The following is a 12,263-nucleotide window of genomic DNA, read 5'->3' on the forward strand; positions in this document are numbered from 1 at the left end:
TCAGATGATGCTGAACTGTACAAGAAAAGCACCTACAGCATTTTTATAGCTTATCATGCAGCCCTAAAAAGGGTGTTATTTTGGACCATGGCTAGTCTAGACCCCTGCAACAAGGCCCCAGTACACACATGCTGTTAAGCTTACTGGAAGGAGGTTATCCCCGTGTGCCCTCCCTTTCTCAGATCCCCTAGGAAGCACTATGCATCCTTGCAAACAGCTCACCAGGACTGTATTTATACAGCACATACCATAGGTGCACATGCCTCCATTATCCATGCAACTGCCTTCCTGGCACTTCTCTTTATTCCACTTCTAAGCAGCAGCCCCGTGTCTGCTGTCAACTCACCTCCTTATGACCAGCTTTGGTGACACACTGCGATGTGCCACACAAAAGCAAATGTACGTCTCTAAACTGCATGTGGACAAAGCTGTACATAGTCTTTCAACTTAGAAATCTTGCCTGATAAGCAGATTATCATCCTCACCAAAGCACTTGTTGCATTCCAAGGACAGAAAAAAACAAACAAACAACCAAAAAACCCCCACAATCTTCTTAAAGCACTTAGGTTTCTTACCCACTTGCTTCAGGAGGAAACCTTACGATGACCTTTCCCATCTCTGCACCAGGGAGTTCAACAAACTTGCCAACATCTGCTTTCTTTTCTGTTGCCTTAAAAAATTAAGAGACATCATAACAGGTCACAATACCTGTATAACCAGCTTCAGATACAAGCTTCTCCTCCAAGGTCTCCCGCCAGAATAGACAAAGAAAACAGTTGCCACAAATAGGTCCCAAATTCACACTTTTACAACTTTTACATTACTCATAACACATCAAAACAAGATTAATTCTGGGGCTTTAAGATACTCTATCTTCAAATTTAATCCAGGACTGAAAAGATGTTTAATTTATTAGATATCAAGAAAACTGCTACTAGCCAAATTTGAATTATAGAGATTAATAAATTCAGTCAAAGACTGCTCTTCTTTCAGGTCTTACAGGATCTTAAAATCCTTGTTAGAAAAAAAATATTGCAAGAGAACAGCACTGAAAATTGCCATTTTCACATGATTCAAGTGTTGGAATATACCACAGGTGCATTTGTGAAAATGAATTTACATGTTTTGGGTTTTTTTTTAAACAAGAGTTTACAAAAGTTTTCATTTAATGTACAGCAGATTTCCTTTTAATTCTCTAACATAAAAAAGAGCTACAGAAAAAAAAAAAAAAAAAAAAAAAAAGGCCCTCTTTAGGGAGCCTGCATAGAGCTTACCATTTTAATCTTTGGTGCACTGGTACTCCACTTGGCTCCTACTGATTGAAAAGTGCCCTGTGCCTCAAGAAAACCATACCATCGCTTTACATGGACAGGAGCTTCACTCTGCTGTAACTGCTCTTGCCATATATTATTATCTGTTGGCAAATAATTTTTCAAGCTATTAATTTATGAAAATAAAATGGTTACCAAAAGTAATTTTTTAAACCAAGAAAGAAAACAAAAACTCTGCTTATTTTTGCTTTGTAAAGACGACATCTATGAGGACGCATACAGGTTTTGAAGAAAAATCTCAAAGCAAAAACATATTGTATTCCTTTTCCAGATTCACCCAATGGGAAAACAAAGAGATGAGGAACATATGTTTTTACTTTGTATCACACACCTTAAAAATAATAACAATTCTTTTCAACATGTAACTAAAGGTGTCCCTCTAAGGTGTTTATATTTGATACCTTTTAACTTACTGAAAGTGAAGCACATTTTAATGCTATCCTTCACTACTGAGGGCTGTATGCTTATCATCCAAGACAAGTACACACTTCACTAGGAAGATCCTTATTGGGAAAAGGTAGAAAACTTAAAAATGAGGGCACTTTCTTGACTTCCAAGAACTGCAACTTGACATAAAAACCAGACCCATATATATACATTTATATATATTTATATTTCAAGATGAAAGGTTGACATTTAGTATTTTTTAAAGTTGAATTTGCACATAGCTGACTGATTGATTTAAGGCTAAGTTTTGGACATGCACCTAAATTTAAAAAACAAGCCCAAAGCTTGCTTTATCTAATACTCTTCAAAGGTTAGGATATACCTCCTTGAATAACCCAAATCCAAAGTAAAAAACAAAGAAATGTATTCTTCTGCTAACATAACAAAACAATATGTGTTTTTACTCTATATTACAAAACAATTTACTTGATAAATCCAAAATTTCAGACCAGGGCAAAAATCTCCTTTTTAGGAAAAAGATGACAAAAAGACCTTCTTATAGTTTAAAAAGAGAAAGTTAGACAAGCTACAGGTTTTATTTAAAAGTTTTACTCAGCAAGAAAGCTCTTACACTGATCCATCTATAACTATATCCTAAATATTCCACATTAAAACTACGGGATTAAAAAACCAGAATCACAGGGTTACCTAAACTACACTGTTTCCATCACTGGTGATGCACAGACCAAAGTAGCAAGCAAAGCAGTATAGAGTCTGGCCCACAGCTGAGAGCTGCCAAAAGCAGCTGCAAAAAGAAAAAAAAAAAAAGAAATAAAAAAAAAGAAATAAAAAATCCTCATCTACTACAATAGCATATCAATGAAAAAGAGAACACCTCTTGTACCTTTTAGTACAGCCCAGACGCACAAATCTGCAAGACTCAGAGAGTTTCCAACCAAGTAGGTTCTCAGAGACAGACAGTGGTTGAGCTCTTGGACTGCTGAAAGAAACGAACTTGCAGTAGATAACTTGGAAGCACTGAATTCCAGCCAATGGTCAATCTGGTTGTAAGAGACAAAACATTCAAAGTTAGCAAAGGAATCAGAAAGATATTTTGTTAAAAATTCAGAGGTGATGTACAATGAATTGATAGTTGAATAGAAAATAGCAACTGAAAAACAAGCGTTAAATACATTAGACAATAAAGCAAAATATACATTCAATGAGACTTGACTTCAAAATAAAATACACTTAAACTTTCACCCAAACCTATATTAAGTGATTAATCCAATTTCCTCCTTCAAGATGTATACAAAATGCTGAAACTACACTGACTTTGCTGAAGCTATCCTCATTATGCAGGGATGACAGGGTGGAGGGGAAGACAGCAATTCTTTGGTACTTATCACACACACGGTTTGTCTGTGTGTGTGTGTGTGTATATATTATATATACACACTATACATCCCTTTATATATATATTATATATACACATATATATACACATATCCCTTGCTCCCTGGCTACTCTACCTCATCTCCTTCTTGCTTTGAAGAAACAATCCTCCCTCACCCCTGCAAAACAATCTTCTGTATTTTCTGAAAGGAAATACTGCTTAGTGCATAAAAAAAAGTTAATAATGTTAAGAATGAGACTTTTAGTTGATATATAGCGACTCCTATAAAAGAAATCCCTCAATGCTACAAGAGCCTTTAACTATCTCTTGCAGTCATCCCTCTCTATTTCATGTGCAAGTGATCTGTAAGCTGCTTTAGGAATCCTTCCAGTATTCAAGCCAACGTGGCAGGCGCAGATGTAATTACACTGCCATGAAATTCGGTTCAGTAACTTGCAGTTATGTCCCAAAATATTTCCACTGCAAATGCAGCTGTCACTGTAGTTCTCAGAGTGCAACTTTATTTTTGAAAGATGCAAAAGTGAAAAGAAGCATTTTAATCAGAATTACCTATCGTGAAAGCCTGCTTGTTAATGTCTTAGGACTTAATTTAGAAAGAATATTCTCAGTTAGAAAATGTAAATGGCCACAGAGCTCTTACTTTGTAAATGCTATATAAGCAATATACAAGGCAACACTCCTCTTGAGGCCAGCTGTGAGACCAACTACATTTTCAGGCAGCAATTAAAATTTAAAATTCATCATATGACTACTCTGTGCTGGACTTGGGAAGGATTTCTTATTTCAAATTATATCCAATATTTAAAACAACAGTGCTACTGGGTGCACTGCGGTAATACATGCTAGTAACTGAGGGCACCACACCCGAACAAAGTGGAAAGGTGAAACAGACATCTCCTTTAACCTGAATTACCCTGTGATGTTAGTGATTTGTCGAGTTAGAAATAGTTAAGGGTGACAACAAGGATAATCCTTTCTAAGTTCAGATTTATGACTCTCCAGAGAAGGAGAAATCTTAAGAGGGAAGGGAAAAAAAATAGCATCCCAAATAATTAAACCTTCAATCTAATAATAAAATGCAAAACAAGAAACAAATTCCTCAAACAAAAACACTTTGGCCGTAAGAGGGGAAAAATGACAAAGGGAGAAGAAAAAAAAAAAAAAGAGAGAAGAAAAAAGGGCTTCTCACCTCTGTGTGTTCCAAGAGATTTGAACCATACAACCCAGCGGAACTTGCAACTCTGGCCAAATAACGGGCTATAGAATTCACATCCGTAAATGCAACATGGCTAGAGGAAGAAAGAGGTAAAATAAAGGTACATTAACTTACTCCTTAGAGTTCAATTTTAACTATACTATACAGACATAGTTTAAAAGAAGTGTAAAGCTAATGAAAAATCATTTCTGAGTAAGCCAATAGGCACAGGTTTGTTTTTACGGCTGGCAACAATAAGCTTTTAAACATTAAACACTTTTTCTTTAAAGAGAAAGAAACAAAGGACAATAAAACTTTGACTGTTCTTTCAAAGTTAAAACTCTCCCTTCTCCACATCTAAGAGAATACATAAGTATAACTTGAGCTATATGCATCTTGCAGAGCATAAGGAGCATTGACATTCTTGTACCAAAAGATGACTTTGAAGAGGATTCCCAGAGAATCCACAGAGGAACGGAATCCCAGCTCTAAGTCAAAGAGAAAAAAAATATTTATATATGTTTTCTGTCCTCCTTTTAAATAGATGTGGCTGTGTGTATGTTTATTTTTACTCAGTCTTCCCTCCACAAAGAAAACTAATTATTCCAAGCACAGTAATCTAATGGTACTACCTACGATAAATGTACATATGCGGCATTATAACAACAGCTGAAGATCTTAAAGTACCCTGCACAAACACAGCCCCTACCCATATCACTTTCTATGCCTTTTTTTCTGATTTAAGCTGTAAAATGAGCTGTCCACAGTTACATTTGCCATCTCTGCTTAAAATCAGGTGGTACCCTTTCTGATTCCAGTTAGAGAAAGACTTTTAAGGCTTTCCCCATTCAGCTCTACAGAATTCTCACTTCTGTCTGTTTTAATCTCCCTTTTTCACCTTACATACGGTATTATCAAAAGCTGCATACTGTGAGAAATCCACCTTCAAAACCATTTAAGGTAGATCTTTAATATTTTCTAAAGAGCTTTGGAAGAAAGCAGCATCACAATCTTTAATTCTGCAGATCATTCTCATCTCCACAGTCTTGCACAGGGGTAGCTTCTAAACAAGCATCAACATCAATAGAAGATTTAAGTGTTCTATCCATCCACTCAGTTTAATGGCCTGAACATTACTCTGGAATTCGTCCAGACAAGGTTTCATTTCTGCCTCAGCCACTGTTTCGCTGAACAACCTCAAGCAAGTTATTTTCTTCCTGCTGCACCCATCGTGTCCTTTATAAAATGAAAAAAGATTTTTGAGTGGCCTCAAAAAGTCCTTGCAAAGATCAATGAAAGTCCTGGAAAAGTTATAAAAGCCTTCTTGATACATGAACCATTATAATGAATCCAATTTTTAGCATAAAAGGATTAGCCAGTCTCATTAGATTAACTGAATTGAAATTTACAAGATCACAGTTCATTGCTGCTTTTTTTTTTAATCTTCTTTAACTTTTCAAGCTTCTAGGCTCTAGTATACAGAAGATCCTTAGATCCTTACACTATTATTAAAAACAAAAGCTAATAAGGGGTCAACATGTATAAATAAAGCTTAAGCCTGTGGAATGTGTCTTTATTGTTTTCACTAGTTCATATTGAAGGAAATACACTTCACCAGCAAAACTGAATAAATATGAGAAAGGGAAGTGTTACTCCGAGTAAAACGTTACCTGTGCCTAGAAAGTTATTTCCCATTCAACCTAAATAAAACACTACATGGCTTCCCTTCTCCAAAAAGGGTACAACACATTAAGGATTTGCTTAGTGACTGCTAACTACAGAAGCAAGTATAGGCAAGGAAAAGACTAGGTTTCTATAGATAATGATGTAAACTGCTACAGACTAAAACACAACATTTTTTACACTCATGGGCCAGATATTCAAGGAGAAGCAAAATAGGAAAAGGAATATAAACGCCCCCCCACACCAACATATAAGATAAAAGGCAAACTCAGAGGGTCTCTGATTGCAGTAAATCTTTTTTTGAACTCATTTGTATAAAGCACTGCAGAATGGTTCTGTGGTTGAATCCATTTGCCTCTCTAAGCACCACATTACTCTGAAGGATGCACACAGTCATGACACAAAACAGAAAAGCCAGACTGCAGCTTGTTACCTGTTAGCTGCAGGTATATTAAAGCATTCTATAAAGCCAGGAATGCTTACTTGCTTAAGAGCTATTTCTGCACGGGGTTTTGAAGCTAAGGCATCAAAACAAGACTTAAAACACAATTCAGCACCTCAAATTAGCGACAAGCTTTTCACCTAGTTAGATGCTTAACTGCACCTCAAAGCACTACTTTTAAAAGATCAAACAAAATGTTCTTTCTTACTGATTTCATAGAAAATAATGGTTTTGTGAAAATCAAAGTCTAGGCTACCCCAAGTGAATTTCAAGCCATGCCAAAGTAAGATAGCTTCAGCAGAATTGATGCCACAAGATCCATTTACCCAAAGCATTAGTTGAGATATCAGTTCATTTGATGCTTTTCAAATTACAAACACAATCGTAAGAGAATTTAAAATAGAAAATCAATTTCTACAATGATTGTAGAAGTGAGCAAAAGAAGATTAATGCATTACCGAGGGATGAAATAACTTCTTAAACATAATCTGTGACCAAGGTTGAGATGATACATAAAACCCTCATCTGATGGAATCAGGATTCTAGATCTTATCCACCTGGGACTGAAGTGCAGGAGAGTTTGCATTTTGAACCCTTCCTATCAAAGTTAAAATAAGTGCTATTGCAGTTGTAATAAGGAATGTTAATATAAAATTATTTAATATAATAAAATAGTAGATTATTTCAGAGTTAAGTACCCAAATGTATATCATTTCAAGATCATTTCCATCTGTCACACAAAGAATATGTGCATATACACAAAATCTACTCTGAGAAAGGAAAATTAAACCAAAAATTGACTAAGAATACTTCAGTGGAAAACTCACTTACGAAAGTGCAAAGCATCATGCAATTAAAGTTTTTTATATATGTTAAATCTCCCCATGTATATAACACACGCTGAAAATAACCGGGGCTGGACAACATAAATCCCAGTACAATCTGACACATTTATCTGCTTCAGTTGTAATTCAGAACCACAAATTTAACGCTATCACTAGACACAGCAAAAGGCAACATACATGATTTGAGAGTGCAGTAAGAAGACTCATATCCGAGGCCAAGCTTAACATATTAAGCAGAAAACAACTTTTTGCAAGACTGAATCATCGTTGGTGCTTCGATTGCTTGCAGAAATATGTATGCAGGGACAGGCTTGCTCTCTAAGGTCATGAGAGAGCAGAAAAGCTCAATAAGCATTAATTTATGAATAATACATTAGAATCTCGATAATGCTACACAAAAATAGTGTTATTCTTACAATCATTCTACACCTGTGCAGGAACACAGATTCATATTGCCTAAATGACTTCAACAGAATTTATTATTACAGTAGCTCACAATAAGTTTGCCAGTGAGTGAACAACTGCATCTACTTAACATTACTTACCATAGAATTTTTTGTCCTTTCTTTCCCAAACACAATCAGGTACTTGATTATAATATATAATTCTGAACTCATCACAGTGTAAAAGTAATTTAAGTTATAACTGTGATGTTCATGTGTGCCCCTTGCTAAAGATCTTAGACATGAGAAATTTCCACTGATTTAAGTGATGTGTCAGTGGGATTTGAGTTATTGGGAACTCTTCTCTTAATAATGTCTGGATATCTTAAATGAGAAGGAATCTAAGATGACAATGCAGCTTCCTTAAAACTAACAATCATTGCTGTTTTGCTGATATGCATATGAACCTACACACAAACCCTCATGCTCCAAATGTGAAAATATTTATTCCAGTGACAGTCTGTTTTTAGTAGTGTGAAGCTGGGTTTTCTACAAAATGTTGTAGATTTATATCTAGAGAATGCAGATGGATATACAGAAGAGCAAGACAGAGCTAACTGGCACTTTTTTGAAATGTCACTGCCTTCACATCTTTTATGGAACAGTCAACCTAAAACAATGCCTTAAAAACCTTTCAAAGTCATCCTATCACACAAGTGCAAATCTAAGCAATCATGCAGACTTGAACACTGTCTTGTTTAATACAAAAGGACTTTCCTTTGGCCTAATCCACAGCGCGGGGAAAAGGAAAACAACCAGACAACAAAATGAAAGGTATTAACTAAGTGACTAGAGCAGACAGACACAAGTGAGTGCAAATGACAAAGCTCTCCATGAATATGAAGTGTACGTTGTAAATGTTCTGTCTATGCTACAAAGAAAGAACAGTAATGCAGTAATTAATAAAATCATATTTTTCCTCCTTCCTAAAAAGGTTACTGTTAATGGTGCAACCATGTGACTTTCAAAACTGCTGACCAAGAGCAGGAGAGGGGAGATGCAGAGTCACTTACTCAGATACTCGGAGTATGGTTTCCTTGCCTTCTTCCACTGAAATTTTGACATCATTCTTCACATGCTCCACCGTCAACAGAGCTCCTTAAAAAAAATAGATAGACAGACACTGATTTTTCTTTCAAGAAACTTGCATTTTTATAGCAACAAGAGAGTCACATTTTTAAATGAAATAGGACAATGTGTCCTACCTGGCTCCTTCAAACGCGCTCACCCAGAGAAGAAATCAATGTTCAATCTTATATGCAGGAGATTTCTTATTCTTGGCAATCTTTGTGATTATCTTAAATTGACAATGCCTAGCAATCTGATTTGAATCTGCAATCTGCAAGTGTCAGCAATAACAAAAGGGTATTGCAAAAATTAATCCTATCCCCCAATATACTAAGAGAACAGACTCAAAATACTGTATTTGGTGGTACTCACACCCCCAAAAAATGCAGCTACTGAATTCCTTGATATTTTCTGAATAAGGATGAGTCTACTTCTCAACCAGACTTAATGTTTATTAAAAAGACTAGGTGCCCAGACCAAGAAACCCTCCCTATGACAAAGTACAGAGAGCTTACATAGGGTTTGCGGAGTAGTTTGTCTTTGACAGTAAAGGGCAGCCTCTAAAAATGGAGAAGTATTGAGGCTTTTAGGCTACATCTGCAAATAGAAAAGAGCTCTGCCCAGATTCCAAGTGGCCTGATGCAAGCATGCTCTGATCCCAGTGCTCTACAGCATGACACATTAGCTCAAGCAAAGCATCAAGCTAACTTGGCTGCATTATTTCTGGATTGGCTCTGATCCAGGTCCAGCCAGCTGAACATAACCAGAGAAGCAGAGCATAAGAGGAGCTCTGCTCAGAAGCACGTATAAAAACAGCAAGCTTTTGCTTAGGCCTGTGTTACTTAAATGAAACCAGCCAAAGCACTATACCCCGGGTAGTGCCAGGCGACTAACCTGTTACCGTTGCACAGTGCGCCCCGCACTGCAGCCAGTCTCCTTAAGAGCAACGTACGGACCCAAGGTAGGTAGTGTTATTAAGTTATTAATACCCTGGCCTAAATACAATGCATTGGAGCTAGGAATTCCCTAAGCTGGTTCCTCTCTTCAGCTACAAGCCCTTCTCACAACATCAAGCTTATGTCCACAGTAAATCAGTAGTTTCTTCCCACCCCCTGTTTACCTGTCAAAGTCAGGGTGACATCACTCATGCTGCATGTTTGCGAGACATGCAAGTGCTTTAATTAAGGGATGAAAACGCTTTGAAAATAACACGTATCACGCACACCCAAACAGGTAATTAACACCAGTGACATTAATGGCTACTGTGCTCTTCCCCGTGCACAGCACCGATGAACATATGGTGGAGGAATGAGCGTGATGAGCATGCTTGCACACAAGTGTTTGCAGAAAGGGGTCTTTTGCAGTATCTAATATTACTGACATAATTAAATAATCTTCTGCACCCACTCTTCAGTTCTGATAACCAAAAATCAAAACAAACAAAAAACAAACAAACACAAAATAAGCAAACAAACAAAAACCAGAATGTTCCATAGTCCCTAGGCCCATGTTAATTATAATTCACGCTGAATAACACGTTCTCTAATGAATCAGTAGAAACAAGTATTGGAAGAAAATGCAACGTGTACTCGACTGCAAAAAAAGCAACCAGTGAACTACGACGAAGGGGAAGAACGAGTATTTTCAATGAGGAAATTGGAATCATGGACCAATACCATGAACCGACTGACTATGGAACAAGCCCGGGCAGCACAAAACGCTGCTTCCAGACGGCAGAAAACGCACGGAGGCCACGGGCGGCCGCCGGCCACGCTGCATCCCGCCTCGGCCGCCCCTCGCTCGCCGCGACGCGTCCCCGCTGCCCGCCCGCACCGCCATCGGCTTCCCCGGAGACGGGAATGCCGCCAACGGCCGCCAACGGCCGCCACGGCCACGCCGCATGATGCAACGCGGCGGCCACGCGGCGGCGCGGGCGGAAGACCCGAGGCCGCCCGGGCGCGGCGATGGGGGCAGCGGCGGCACGTACCGAGCGGGGGGCTCCCCGCGCTCACGGTGAGGCTGAGCGCCGCCATCCCGGTGCCGCCGCCGCCGCCGGTGCCGCTCAGCGCCGCCGCGAGCGAGCACGCGCAGAGGGCGGGGCGCGGCGCCGCCAGCTTCCTCCGGCCACGCAGAGGGGGAAGGGGAAAGGCCGCGCACCGCCGCCGTCACTTCCGGGCTTGGCAGGCGGGTCAGAACGAAGCGGCGGCGCCCCACCCCAGCGCCCTCCCTGGAGCCGAGGCCGCGGGCGGAGGTTCCGCGCCGGAGCGGGGCCGTGCGGCGGGTCGGGGGCGCGGGAAGGCCGCGCGCGTCCTGCGGGCGGGCGGCGCAAACACCGCGTCCGTCCCGGGAGCGGGACCGGCTCCCACTGCCGCAAGGACAACGCGGGGTCACCGCGCCGCCGCCCGCCCTCCTGCGCAGCCGCGGCGAAGAAATTCTCAGTGCGCAGGAGGCTCTGTGTGAAACCGAGGACAGACATAAATAAACTTCATCAGCATAAGGCTTTCTATTTGACTTTATGCTTTAGTGTTTACTACGTGAAAAGACTTATTAAGACAGTTTTCTTGCTGTCTTTAAGTTGTCCTACCTCCACCCCAGTGCTATTAAAGAAAGCACTTGGCAAAACCACACACAGATTTTGATGTGGATGCTGGAGCTCCCACCGCCAAGAATGCTGGAGAGGACGGGGGAAAGGGGTGATGTATAGCTGAGTCAGGGAAAAACAAACTGTATTTGTTAGGTTTTTCAGACTTCGGTTACATGATCAATATTTGGACAAACTCAACAATGAACCAAAATTTGAAGGCTGTAAATAAAGCAGGTTGAATCTGTCTCGCAAGGTCTTGCTGGTCATATACTCGAGAAAAGTGTACGGCTAGGAAGCTACAGGCAATAGGAAGGCAGGCTGTGGATAAAAGGATTAAAAGCACATGTCCTTCCTATATATACACAGCTTTAATCCAGACTAATGACAGCATTGCACAGGCTGGACAATGATAGAACAAAGTGATAGTCTTGGTAATTTATCTGCAAGTGTTACAAGGGTAAATTGACCTCAGCGAGGAAAGAGCTTTGCCAGATCCAGCTCTGTGTCTGCAGATGGAGAAGCTGGGGACGCTTAATCGGCATTTGTCTTGTTAGTATCCTCCACGGTCTGGATGTTCCTGCTTGCTGGAAAAGCAGCCGGGGTCTATGCTGGCTTTAAGAGCAGCTTAAATTCACCCAGGCAAGCCTGGAAGCGCTCCCATGAAGTCACCCCGGTGCTACCTTAATGTGGGGAAAGGATCAGATCCAACAAGTTTGAGAAGTAAATTAGAGTTATTAAACATGTTGTGTCTTGAAAGTAGGAAGAAATGAGCATGGCTTGGACACACTTGGTTGAAAATTGAATCTTGAAGTTCAATGCTAGCTTAAAGACATTTTTGAGCACACCAAGACTGCCAAATCTACAGAGA

General features: G+C 39.7%; 1 protein-coding gene across 7 annotated transcripts in view; it reads right to left on the bottom strand.

Annotated features, from left to right (window-relative positions):
- Positions 1–10,848, bottom strand: part of EPRS1 (glutamyl-prolyl-tRNA synthetase 1) — a 34,989-nt gene extending 24,141 nt beyond the window's left edge. For all 7 annotated transcript variants that reach the window (XM_088531992.1, XM_088531983.1, XM_088531970.1 and 4 more), the window contains exons 1-6: positions 10,799–10,848; positions 8,757–8,841; positions 4,325–4,424; positions 2,623–2,779; positions 1,275–1,414; positions 576–670 (exon numbers count right to left, since the gene is read on the bottom strand). In XM_088531992.1, coding sequence (XP_088388118.1) covers positions 576–670; positions 1,275–1,414; positions 2,623–2,779; positions 4,325–4,424; positions 8,757–8,841; positions 10,799–10,844 — 623 coding nt within the window. In that variant the 5' untranslated portion in view covers positions 10,845–10,848. The remainder of the gene's footprint in view (positions 1–575; positions 671–1,274; positions 1,415–2,622; positions 2,780–4,324; positions 4,425–8,756; positions 8,842–10,798) is intronic.
- Between the last annotated feature and the right edge of the window lie 1,415 nt (positions 10,849–12,263).

Source organism: Tinamus guttatus, unplaced genomic scaffold (assembly GCF_059628265.1).
Source record: "Tinamus guttatus ecotype Peru unplaced genomic scaffold, ASM5962826v1 Tinamus_guttatus_pri_ptg000033l, whole genome shotgun sequence".
NCBI classification, from domain to species: domain Eukaryota; kingdom Metazoa; phylum Chordata; class Aves; order Tinamiformes; family Tinamidae; genus Tinamus; species Tinamus guttatus.